Source organism: Coregonus lavaretus (genome assembly GCF_964263955.1).
Source record: "Coregonus lavaretus genome assembly, chromosome: 37".
Classification (NCBI taxonomy): Eukaryota; Metazoa; Chordata; class Actinopteri; order Salmoniformes; family Salmonidae; genus Coregonus; species Coregonus lavaretus.
This window is the reverse complement of record NC_140024.1, coordinates 13,202,653-13,216,177: the sequence shown is the minus strand read 5'-3', so window position 1 is coordinate 13,216,177 and position 13,525 is coordinate 13,202,653. Positions and strand designations below refer to the sequence as shown.

At 41.8% G+C, this 13,525-nt stretch overlaps 1 protein-coding gene across 5 annotated transcripts in view; it reads left to right on the top strand.

Moving 5' to 3' along the window:
* LOC311111836 (transcriptional enhancer factor TEF-1-like) overlaps positions 1-12,937 on the top strand; it is a 55,148-nt gene extending 42,211 nt beyond the window's left edge. For 3 of the 5 annotated variants that reach the window (XM_084154733.1, XM_084154734.1, XM_084154731.1), the window contains 8 exons: positions 2,851-2,985; positions 3,238-3,284; positions 3,612-3,673; positions 3,856-3,980; positions 5,249-5,422; positions 6,647-6,787; positions 8,700-8,852; positions 9,489-12,937. In XM_084154733.1, coding sequence (XP_084010859.1) covers positions 2,851-2,985; positions 3,238-3,284; positions 3,612-3,673; positions 3,856-3,980; positions 5,249-5,422; positions 6,647-6,787; positions 8,700-8,852; positions 9,489-9,602 — 951 coding nt within the window. In that variant the 3' untranslated portion in view covers positions 9,603-12,937. Of the gene's footprint in view, positions 1-1,757; positions 1,770-2,850; positions 2,986-3,237; positions 3,285-3,611; positions 3,674-3,855; positions 3,981-5,248; positions 5,423-6,646; positions 6,788-8,699; positions 8,853-9,488 lie in introns of all 5 variants that reach the window. The other 2 variants (XM_084154732.1, XM_084154730.1) reach the window with 1 other exon arrangement.
* Positions 12,938-13,525: the final 588 nt, after the last annotated feature.

The following is a 13,525-nucleotide window of genomic DNA, read 5'->3' as shown; positions in this document are numbered from 1 at the left end:
GAAAAATATGTTAATGTTAGCCCAGACATCCTAAAGGCAATGTCAGCATTTTCTACAGTTAAATGAAAATGAGCCCAACCACGTTGGATCCTTCTAAAACCCTCAAAGCAAATGCACTCATAGTTCGTAGACTTTGTTGCTCCTTTCTTTCTGTTTGGCATGACAATGTGAACCAGAATCAGAGGTTGGTACTGGTGTTATCTGTACTGTATGTGGGAAAGCATGTTGGCAAGATGCATTGGCTGTTGGTGAGTGGCTGAGAGCTGGAGTTCAGAGGTCATCAGCAGAAGTCTGTTTACATGTCATAAGCAGACACAGTATCAGCCACTGATGTGCTGCATGTTAAAAGGGTTTAGGTTCAAAGACTAAGGGTGGTCTATGAAAAAACCTTTGCCTCTTTATTTTGCTGTTTTAACCTAATCATCTTCCCCTGTCAGTGCTGAGTTAAGACCATGAGGAAGCAGCATCTCATCTGCCCTCTCTGCTGTTGCGCACTCCCTCCATATTGATAACTCTAAGCTATCACATTGACATGGCTATCAGTTGCCTTCCTTTCTCTGTGTGTAGCTGTCCTATTACATTCTTCCTCTGTGACTCATTTTACCAATAGTAATGTGTTGAAAATCATGGGCTAACACCAAATATACCCTTTCCAAAATGTCTTCTGAAAAAATTGTTATTGTGAAAGGTGTAATCTTGTAATAAATGTACCTGTAATTCAAAGCATTTTTACAAGGGTCATTTGGTAATGTATGTGTGTTTAAAGACCTTAAGGGTTGCCAGATTTCTTTCTTTCTTATCTTTATGAGGGGATGACTACATCTTTTGACTTTCACACGTTTCCCCTGTTCCCAGTGTTCAGATGGATTAATGACCCCTCATTAGTGTGTGTGTGTGTGTGTGTGTGTGTGTGTGTGAGTGAGTGAGTGAGTATCAGCCAGCTGTGAATGCCTGGTCTTTCAGGCACAGTGCGGCTGTCTGAGTTAAAACAGCCATCTTTTGTATGGGTCTCTGTCTACTCTCATCTAAAGCAAATTAGAGATCAGCAGCAAAGAGAAAGGCATGCGCCCCCCTCCATTTACAGGGAACATCGCTGTAAATCTGCTCTGTCTCTTTTCTTATCTGAAACATGTTGAGTGAAATGACAGTCATTATGGTGCCATTCTCTGTGCTACTTCTCTCAAACCATAGCTGACCATAGTGATCAAATCCTCAGACATTCCAAGTCCACCACATTCTCCAAAATGTCCCACCCCACATTATTATTCATTGACGTATCCAAGTTTCAATGTGACAGCAGTGCTAGTTGATTAATTACTCTTGAGGTTCCTGTACCGACACTTTCTTTCAGTGTAATGTTTTGACAGAGGACATGGCATAAATACTTGAAACTGCAGTTTTATTTGAATACACATTTGAATATTTTATACCATTTAACAATGGTATTTTGTCAGTCCGGGTTTTCAAAAATGTTTGTTATGACCAAAGGATATTATATATATGATTCAATTGAAATCATATACTTTTACAAGCATTATGTGAAATTTGATTAATCAAATCGGATTAACTGAAACCTTCATTGTCAAATTGATTGAAGTGATTTCTATAAATGCTCTTTGTTATCAAGGTATTGTGTGTTGGGTCATTGAAATCAAAATGCTTATTGATAAAACATAAATTGTTACATCTTGCTATTGCAGGATTGTTGTCCAGAGGGATTATAAAATTACAATAAAACCTTGTTTGTTTGCATTCAGGTTACAAGCATGGTAAGTATCAATTATCCGCCCAAGCTCCTGGCTCTGCTCTTGCCAGACCTGTCAGCTGGTTGAGTATCTTTGCTTCTGCTATAGTACCATAGCTGCTGCTGCAGCCCAGTGACTGTCTAGTCTGTGGGCCTCTATCATAGCTTCACACCACTCCACCTACAGATACTGTACAGCTCTTGCCAGCATGCTGACCCTCAGCTTCTGCATGTGTTCTCATGGGGATCCTAGTTCTGTAGGGATGGGTCAGAAGTCATACTGTATACTGCTAAGTACTCTACTTGTGTTGGGATAAGAAACGACATTTCTGTGTGTTTGTGCTGCTGCTGCGTTAACACCCAGTAGAAAAGGAATGCAATAGATAGGGTTTAGCTGGATGGTATACAGTAGACCTCTGAGTGGAACTGATGCAAGGGAGTATTTCTCCACCATTCCCTCAGACACTAACTCCCTACTCCTGCTATCGATTCATTAAATCTTTCTTGATATCAACATTACATTTCTGATATGCAAAGGCTGAGAGTAGTCCTCATGTACTGTATTGAGCTGAAGTCTTTCTCATAAGGAGAAGAGTGGAGGGATGTAGTGAGAGGAGCCATGAAAGGAACTCTTAACCAAAGCTTTCGTCCTTCTGACTTACTTTAGTAATTCTCTTTGTATGGTTAACTGTGTTCTGGCAGGCAGACAAATCCATCCTTGACATAAGAACTATTGAATTATGTTATATTCAAGGAATAGCAGAGAAAGGATTTATTATTACTCACTCCAATATATTACCTATTCTATATGGTAGGAAGTGTGTTAGTGATAGATTAGTCATCGAGGAAACTTGCTTTTATTAAGTGAATACCCGCACTTACCATTTTATACAGTAATTCAATTCTCACTTTACTCTGTGGCACATTCCTTTGAAACAATCCACTTCTTTAATGGCTGCCACAATATGTTTGCTTTTAACATGCATGCTGTCCGTCATTGTTGGAGGCGATGATGTGTGTTTAGAAGCGTGGCTGTTGTTATTACTGTTCTATGTCCCCCATCTTGCCCTCTGTGAGTGCTAAGCCTTTTGTGACTGCCGTTGAAGGATCAGACCGTGAAGGACAAAGCCCTCCAGAGCATGGCCTCCATGTCCTCGGCTCAGATCGTCTCTGCCACTGCCATCCACAACAAACTGGGCCTGCCAGGCATCCCGCGCCCAGCCTTCCCCGGAGCGGCAGGGGTAAGAGGCCTGCCGGCAACTCACTATCGGTCCACTCAGACCAACACACCACAGCGCCAACACAGCTGACGTCCCATCCAAATCACATTACACACATCAGGGCTTTATGGAAACTGACCACATCTGATAAGCACACAATCAAAACAAATGGTAGTCGAGATAACTACATGTATTAATTGTGCTGCTTGGAAGTATTTTTTTGGGATTTGTGTTTGGATGTTTTGTTGTGCATTGATTTATCTAATTCTCTAGTTTTGGCAGGGCATGATATCGACAGCCCAACCTGGATCATCACAAGAGTGAGTATCGTGTTCTATTCTCAGAAAACATGCAACGTGACTGTTTTCTGTTTCTCTCCCCCTCTCTGTTTCTCTCTGTCACCCTCTTGCTGTTCCTCTCACTCTCTCCATCACTGTCGCTCTCCTTGTCACGTACTCGCCAATATTTTCTTTGTGGGTGCAGCAGTTGAAGGATCTATATGTTCCAGAGATACAAATACTCGTACAAATACTTCAGTCAGCCTTCTTTCTTCCTCACTGTTTGTCAGTAGTAATATGTTCAATATGTTGCTCTGTAGAAGTTCCAGACCATTGCATTTTTCTAATGGGCTCCTCCCTCTGTTTTAGCATCAAGCCGTTCACCCAACAAGCATATCCCATCCAGCCGGCAGTAACAACAACGATTTCAAGTAAGGCTTTCACTCATGCTTACAACCAATTTCCTTTTTCCTAAATTTGTCTTAATAAGTAGACCTATAGCGTTGTTTAAAATCAGACATTATAATAAGTTATGGAGATAAAACTCAATTTGATGATATCTCAGAGAGAGAGTTGTGTCATCTGAGTGTTACTCATGGTGGTTGTGATGCAGGCTATGAGCCCACGTCAGCCCCAGTCCCCACAGTCCCAGCGTGGCATGGCCGCTCCATCGGAACATCCAAGCTCCGGCTGGTGGAGTTCTCTGCCTTCCTGGAGCAGCAGAGAGACCAAGACTCAGTGAGTATCAGAGCCCCATACTCATTTAAATTTATCAGACACTCTTATCCAGAGCCACTAGGGTTAAGTGCCTTGCTCAAGGGCACAAACAGATTTTTCACCTAGTCGGCTCGGGGATTCGAACCAGCAACCTTTTGGTTACTGGCCCAACGCTCTTAACCACTAAGCTACCTGCCACTACTCATCACCCACTCTGCATATGTATTATATGTATCTTGTATTTACCACTCTACCAGGCTACTCATCACCACACTACACCACTACACACTGCCACTGACCTATTCACTGTATCCAGAATGGCACTACCTCAGGTTTTTTATGGGGTTTTAATGTTGAGAGAAAAAATACCGGCAAGCTCTTATAGCTCTTCTTTTTCATGAAAGCATGTAAAAGCATGTCAAGATAGGGAGGGTATTGTCCGTATTCGTGGCCACTCTCATGAGACATAGCTGTCAGTCATTTCCAGCTCTTATCACCCAGTTCTGGCCCCCTCTCAACACACAGAGGGTCTAGCTGCACACTGCCGAGGATCAAAGAGACGAGAATGAATGCACACACTAGATTGAATTCCCTTCACTAGTTCTGACCGACCATACACACACACAGAACACTGGGATTAGGGAAAGTAAGGGTCCACAGACCCATGTCACATCATGTGAAAAGGCACACAGACCAGCAGCCCTAAACTCATGCCTCACATTCTTTATTGTTTGGTTTGGACGTGAGCGATCTGTCTTGGTTTGTCTGCATTCCCCCGAGAATTTTATTTTGCTATTGATATCGCATGACAACAGCCATTAATCTTGCATTTAGCTGAATATTTGAGATGGTTACATGGCCTGAAGGCTAGGCTGGAGAGGCCATGCAGCAGTCTGGTACTGAAGTAAAGGGCAACAGTGACTTTGAAATAACCCTCATGATAAGATTTGATTCTCTCACAACAAGAGCATTAGGACAATAGTACAGATTTAATTGTGAAGATATTCCCGGATTTGCTGGCATTCCTCCTTTTTGTCTTATGACTATATATCTTATCTATATTTTTATATCTCATAAACCATGGAGAATAGACTGACTGGTACTGTAAATTACAATAGTTTTTCTGAGGATCTCAGTCAGCCAGATGTTTTACAGTTATTGAAAACAGAACAGCAATAAAACTGCAACTTCTGCATGAGAGATCAATACTCAAAAGCATTTTTTGATGATTTACAAATGTGTCTTTTTGATATAAGCCCTGTAAGATCCTCCTGTTTACTCTCTTTCAGTACAACAAGCACCTCTTTGTGCACATCGGACAGACAAACCACTCCTACAGCGATGCCTTGCTGGAGTCAGTGGACATTCGTCAGATTTATGACAAATTCCCTGAAAAGAAAGGAGGACTGAAGGAGCTCTTTGGCAAGGGTCCCCAGAATTCCTTCTTCCTCATAAAATTTTGGGTGAGTGTCATGTTGCTAAGTATCGGCACTGGTCTGGTGACTGAATAGCACTTGAGTGTGAACAGTAGGCCTGTGTGTTTGCATGAGGAAAGAGGTAAAGAAAAGATATGGAGAAGACACTGTATTGTGGAAAGAAAAATAAACTCACAGATATTTAACCAAATATGTTCACAGAATTACTTACTATTAATTAGCTTGTGAAATGAAACTGGTGAGTATTTTATGCATTTTGTTCTACATTAGTATCTCCATAAAGATATATTGTATATAATTTCTCATGTTGTTTCTGTGGAATAAAGCATTTCCTGTTTTACAACCCAGAGAAAACAGGATTTGTTTGGTTTAATCTCCAGTGGGTTTAATCAGAGGCTTAACACTGTAGATGGCTGCAGAATGCATGTTGCTATATTTGGCCTCGCATAGCAGGAGAGCTTGTGATCAAAGGGCTCGCTAATTCAGTGTAATATCTAAAAACAATGGAGTGACCTGGTTACACTCTTAATGGCTGTTTAAACATTGCATGTATTTTACCCCAATGGAAAATGCTAACTAGCGGCAGCCAACAAAGTGGGGCTCGCCATGGCAGCCAGAACAGCCCGCTCAAATTCCTTTTGAAGTGACTGGCCAATCTGAATTTCAAATGAAAGGCACAATCTGCACAATAATTAAAGTGTAACTGCTTTGACTAATGAAGGAGGAGGATGCTATAGAAGGAGATGTGCTCTTTTTGTCCCCATAATGAACATGATGTCCTGGGCCTGGAGAGCTGCCCTCGGAGAACTGCTCCTTTTCACTAGCATGAATCAGTCCCTTAACATAACTTCATTTAATCTCCTTTATAATCTAGTTCCAAATATGGATTACATTTACATAGTCATTCAGAGGTGGCTAAGAAGTGTGTTATTTATTTAAGAATGTCCATTCACGTGATCACTGATGCCCAGCTAGATGGTAATATATTTGCAGGTTTAGGTCGTTATTTATTTGAGATAAATGACGACTTTCAATCTACACTAACAATTTTCCATTGCATGGTGCATTTACATACAACTCTGTTCTGCATCCCTTTAAATCTTCATCTGATTGCCCTCTCACTAGAGGGCAGTATTGTGATGATGGCCATTTTTTTTCCTAAAACACATTTCTCTCACCTCATATGGATGAACAAATGAGACACATTTCTGTCTTACCAACGACTAATATTGTGTTATTTGTGGTTCCCAGGCTGACTTGAACTGCAACATAGAGGATGAAGCGGGGTCTTTCTATGGAGTGACCAGTCAGTATGAGAGCTCTGAGAACATGACAATCACCTGCTCAACTAAGGTGTGCTCCTTTGGCAAGCAGGTGGTCGAGAAGGTGGAGGTGGGTACTCAATCAGTCTTATTGTTAAAAAAATATATAATAATATCTGTAAATTACATATTCAGTCACCTGTTGATATCAGTATATGTGGAGGCGGAAGAAGCGCACATCTGGTTAGGTGAGGTGCTGGCTAGCGGAGTAGAACACCTGGTTAGGTGAGGTGCTGGCTAGCAGAGTAGAACACCTGGTTAGGTGAGGTGCTGGCTAGCAGAGTAGAACACCTGGTTAGGTGAGGTGCTGGCAAGCAGAGTAGAACACCTGGTTAGGTGAGGTGCTGGCTAGCAGAGTAGAACACCTGGTTAGGTGAGGTGCTGGCTAGCAGAGTAGAACACCTGGTTAGGTGAGGTGCTGGCTAGCAGAGTAGAACACCTGGTTAGGTAAGGTGCTGGCTAGCAGAGTAGAACACCTGGTTAGGTGAGGTGCTGCTAGCGGAGTAGAACACCTGGTTAGGTGAGGTGCTGGCTAGCGGAGTAGAACACCTGGTTAGGTGAGGTGCTGGCTAGCGGAGTAGAACACATGGTTAGGTGAGGTGCTGGCTAGCGGAGTAGAACACCTGGTTAGGTGAGGTGCTGGCTAGCGGAGTAGAACACCTGGTTAGGTGAGGTGCTGGCTAGCGGAGTAGAACACTTGGTTAGGTGAGGTGCTGGCTAGCGGAGTAGAACACCTGGTTAGGTGAGGTGCTGGCTAGCGGAGTAGAACACTTGGTTAGGTGAGGTGCTGGCTAGCGGAGTAGAACACCTGGTTAGGTGAGGTGCTGGCTAGCGGAGTAGAACACCTGGTTAGGTGAGGTGCTGGCTAGCGGAGTAAACACCTGGTTAGGTGAGGTGCTGGCTAGCGGAGTAGAACACCTGGTTAGGTGAGGTGCTGGCTAGCGGAGTAGAACACCTGGTTAGGTGAGGTGCTGGCTAGCGGAGTAGAACACCTGGTTAGGTGAGGTGCTGGCTAGCGGAGTAGAACACCTGGTTAGGTGAGGTGCTGGCTAGCGGAGTAAACACCTGGTTAGGTGAGGTGCTGGCTAGCGGAGTAGAACACCTGGTTAGGTGAGGTGCTGGCTAGCGGAGTAGAACACCTGGTTAGGTGAGGTGCTGGCTAGCGGAGTAGAACACCTGGTTAGGTGAGGTGCTGGCTAGCGGAGTAGAACACCTGGTTAGGTGAGTTGCTGGCTAGCAGAGTAGAACACCTGGTTAGGTGAGGTGCTGGCTAGCAGAGTAGAACACCTAGTTAGGTGAGGTGCTGGCTAGCAGAGTAGAACGCCTGGTTAGGTGAGGTGCTGGCTAGCAGAGTAGAACGCCTGGTTAGGTGAGGTGCTGGCTAGCAGAGTAGAACACCTGGTTAGGTGAGGTGCTGGCTAGCAGTGTAGAACACCTGGTTAGGTGAGGTGCTGGCTAGCAGAGTAGAACACTTCAAAAAGAAAAGGAGAGCAGCATACTAGGAGTTCAGATGCAATCATTGATTACCAACGTTTATCACCAAGCTGTCTTCATCAGGGTATAATGACAAACACTGCGGGTCACTAGTTTATATCGTTTGGAAGGACACACAGGTGTCTGTAATCATGGCCAGCTGTGGCATGATTTTATTTGTCGATTTACAAATATAAGTAGAACATATAAAATGAATGGATTACATACGATCATAGATACAATTAGTCTACAGCATATACGCCTACAAACACATTATTTACAATGGATAGCAAAAACACAATATTCACAGGAACGGCTTCAGATCAAACTCTACGATGAGACCGAAGGGAGCAAGGGTCTTTAAATTAAAGATCCAGGCGGCCTCTCGTTTTAACAATAAATTGTCAAGGTCACCCCCTCTCCTAGGGAGGGTGACATGTTCGATGCTGATATAGGGAAGGTAAACAGTATGTGTCACACATTTCTGGATGTTGGTTCTCTCTCCCCAGACGGAGTATGCCCGGTTTGAAAACGGACGTTTTGTGTACAGGATAAGCCGGTCTCCCATGTGTGAATACATGATCAACTTTATCCACAAGCTCAAACACCTGCCTGAAAAATACATGATGAACAGTGTCCTGGAGAACTTCACCATCCTATTGGTAAGCGTTATGTCCTGTCGTGTCCTGTATGTCCTATTACTGCTTCCTAAAGCAGCCAATTACAAAAGTCAGTCTCTCACTACTCTAACCTGTGGCTAGGACCCTCCCTCTCCTTTATCCTGGCTTTCTGCTGGGCTCCTTTGGCTCCAGCGAGCCTGAAAAGAGGAGCTCTGACTGGGGCCTGAGATGAGCCTTGCTCCCTGCTCCTGCATTCCTCGCATTCCACAGGGGATGGAACGCAGTGTGAGGAGCCTCATTATCTGCAGGGAGGAGGAGGGGAGGGGGAGATCAGAGGGGGTGGGGACCCCTGTTATTAGCCATCACATGGGGGCTTAAAGTCCTATTCTCCACTGCAGAGAGAGCTATTTTTAATGCTTGTGTGGGTGTGCACTCTCAACACGGCCCTGGTTTTGTCTGTTTCATATTTTTCACCCGCTCCTTTAAATTCCTTAGATTTTCCAAATTGACTTGTTTTTGTCACACTGTTTGCTGATTGACATCTGTCCGTGGGCCTTTTTACATCGGAAAGTCATTTTCCTGAGACTCAGATTCCTCTCCAGAGACTGCTCATTGCATTACATGGAGTGGGATTGTGTTAGGTCCGAATGACTAACATGATGTCTCCGTCTCTTCCAGGTGGTGACAAACAGGGACACACAGGAGACTCTGCTGTGTATGGCGTGTGTGTTTGAGGTGTCGAACAGCGAGCACGGTGCGCAGCATCATATCTACCGACTGGTGAAGGAATGAGACTCCTAAACCCCCTGAATCCTCCCTTTACATAGACTAAAGAACCTCAAAACAAAGTGGCAGTGCCTCTAGCTGAAAATCACACATACACTGCTTTTCGGTCACATTTTGGGTGAAGCTTATTGTCATTCATTTCTTTGTATATTAATGTATGTATTTGATGTTTGACTGCAGCTGTGAATTGTGGTACAGTTGTTCTACGTTTTGATACAGGAGAAATTCTTCATTTTAAGGATGGCGAGTCAATCTTTGTTTGTAGGATGTACATATAAAATTGGCAGTATGTAAGGAATCTGTTGGTTGGGTTTCATTTGGTCAACAGACATGTGTATGTTGTCTTTTTCTGCTTTGAACTTGTAATGTACACTAAGAAAACACTAGAAAGATGTTCGTTTTTTTCCCATGGGTTCTGTAAACTACTGTCTGTAGTTGATTTGTGAGTGTATAGGTCACAGGAGGTTGGTGGCATCTTAATTGGGGAGGACAGGCTCGTGATAACGACTGGAGTGGAATAAGTGCAATTGTATCAAATACATCAAACACAAGGTTTCCAGGTGTTTGATGCCATTCCATTTGCTCCGTTCCGGACATTATTATGAGCCGTTCTTCCCTCAGCAGCCTCCTGTGGTATAGATATACAAACCGTACATATATACTTGACCAATAGGTTTTCCAAAGAAAAGCATTTAAAAAAAATAAACATAATAATAATTGCTACACGAAAGTTAGTCGAAGGCAAGTGATTGTGGGCATCATAATAGTGAAGTTATTGCTTTACAAAAACATCTGTTTCTTTCAGGGAAAAAAGATACCGATCCCTGTGGACAATCCACGTCTTAGACACTAACAGCAGAATGAATGCACTGTGATTACACAACAGACGCGTAGTTCAACCTGTGTCTCTGCCTCAGACAGGGCTTACAAGTCTTACATTGCAATAAGGAAACCATACATCTATCCTGTTCCAATGTCCTACGTTACAAACGAGTCCCTCTCTTCTGAGAAGACGGTCATTAAAATGGTTTTGATTCTAAAAACATGAAAGCACTACTTTAGCTACTCTGAGTGGACTGTCACCTTGTCCTAAGCACTTGGTTCCCCTTCTAGGACATGACAATTTTAACTTTTATGTTTTTGTTTCAGATCTGCGGTTTAAGGTTTTAGGATATCCTGAAATAATCGTGAGAAAATTGATCACTTCTTAGACAGTGGGCTGTGTTAAGTATGCAGTTTAATTGCCTCTGAACAGATTATGCATTTTTTCAATCTCTGATTTTCTTTCATTTGTTCTGGTCATTTCAGTGTAATTTCTACAATCTCTGATTTTCTTTCATTTGTTCTGGTCATTGCAGTGTAATTTCTACAATCTCTGATTTTCTTTCATTTGTTCTGGTCATTGCAGTGTAATTTCTACAATCTCTGATTTTCTTTCATTTGTTCTGGTCATTGCAGTGTAATTTCTACAATCTCTGATTTTCTTTCATTTGTTCTGGTCATTGCAGTGTAATTTCTACAATCTCTGATTTTCTTTCATTTTTTCTGGTCATTGCAGTGTAATTTCTACAATCTCTGATTTTCTTCCATTTGTTCTGGTCATTGCAGTGTAATTTCTACTAAGTCCTAGCCAGTGTTGCTGCCTTTACGTTCACACCACCCCATGAGTCTGTGGCCTACACCAATTCCGAGCCTTAAACATGTTACGGACGTGTGAATTCCAAAAGATGCCACTAAAGCTGTGATCTTTTTCCTAAACTGGGTGACTAATTTTCACATTTTGTAGGAATTCTACTACAGTACAATCTGCCAAAGTGTAACAGTGTACAGTGCCTTAGTGTATAGTGTCAAACTGGCCTTGGTTCACTTTTAAGAATGTATTTTGTTTTTAACATGCACAAAAAAATATATAAAATCACTTGCCAATATACAAACACACACGAGTTAAACTGAGTTACTTTTTAACATAAATAAGAACTGACTTTGCCTTTCCTGTTCTGAAAGACCAAAAATACAGAGATACGATCTCTAGTCATGTCCTGCACTGTAACATGGAAGTGCCTTTGGTTTAGAATCTCCAGCTCTGAAAATACAAAATTATTATGAATTAAGCGTTGCTAAACCAAAAAGAGATGTAATGAAACCAATCACCACATTGCCTTGCTGAAGGTTTGTAATAGATAACAAGGGACAGTGAGTGAGTGAGTCCATCCATGGTCAAATAAATTATATATTAATATAATTTGGTTTTAAGAAATTATCTGTTAAGAAGAGTACCTGTACTACTCATGTGTGTGAAGTTATAGTCTGTGAAAGGCCTGTTTGACCAGACAGCAACTGATAGAATGGAGGATGGTGACTCGTTCCAGCAGCTGTGAAGTCACATAGGCTTACAACTTTACCTTAAGAAGAGATACATGTTTCCTGATTCTTACTAAATTATTTATGGGAATATCTTATTCTGAATCATTGCAGAAAAAGTTTCTGGTGGATACAGACAAAGTTGGTTCAATTGCTCAGTATTTTTGCTACAGCCCTATGGAGACTGGAGTTCAGTAGGAATATATTTTCTTTGTTAACTGTTTTATCTCCCATTTTGCCCTGTGTACTAGTTCATGTTTATAAATGACTTACTGAGGTGTTCCTGTTTTACTGTTCTACATGTATACGATGGTTTGTGATGACGTTTTGGGTATATTCCAAGCCCCAAGATGGAGGTGATGCTGTTACTGCTACACTGCTGGTACATTTGACATGTCAGTTCCAGGCTGGAACAGTTGACTGTACCTCCCACATCTCTGGGGACCAGAAGACTGTTGCCTTTGATCAGATGAATCGTCTAGAGGACACTCTGAACAAAATGGACATAAAGCATGGATGTGTAACGGAATCTCGACACAAACATATCAGCAGTTTAGCTCTCGTTGTTATTTGTTTGTAATTTCGTCTAAATGTAGGTACTGGTACCTTTTTTGTTCGTTATTACCATTTTAAGATGTTGGCTTTAAAGTGAACTTTTCCATAGTTCAGATAGTATCATAAAAAAAACTATTGGGTTTGTGTGCAGAGATTTTTTTTGTAAAAAGGTGCTTTGTATAAAAGTATATATCCTGGCTTTTCTTGGTACAGAAGTGTGATATCTTTTCATATCCATGACAGTAAAGCATTGGAGCAAGGGACAGAAAAGAAAACCTGCTATGCGTATGTGTTCTCTACTGCATATGGTCTTGTCTTTGCTCCGTAACATTTTGATGCCTTCTTGATAAAGTGGTAGATATTTTGTAGCTTTCTAGATACTTTGTATGTATACAATATTGAAGTTAAATAAATCATGAAAAATATGGTCTACTTTTTATTCTGTGAACAACTGACAGTGAGAATACAAAAAAAAATAGAGCATCTCCACATGAATACTTAAATGTATTAGATGTAACACATCAGCTGTACTAACCACAGATACACACCAGAGGGAGCCATTCTCTGCCTTTTGTATTGGTGCCAGAGGGAGCCATTCTCTGCCTTTTGTATTGGTGCCAGCCTCGTTACAGTATGTGATGTGGCATTATTTTCAATTATCAAACTAGATTTCATAATCTGGGACAACAATTTACAATAAAAGCCCCTATAAAAACAGTAATGAAGCCACTTACACAGGCTACACTCTTTGGTAAAGATTATTTACATTTAATAATAATAATAATAATATGCCATTTAGCAGATGCTTTTATCCAAAGTGACTTACAGTCATGTGTGCATACATTTTTACGTATGGGTGGTCCCGGGGATCGAACCCACTACCCTGGCGTTACAAGTGCTATACTCAACCAATTGAGCTACAGAGGACCATTTAGTAGACACTCTTATCTGGAGCTACTTACAGGAAGAATTAGGGTTAAGTGCCTTGCTTAAGGGCACATCAACAGATTTTT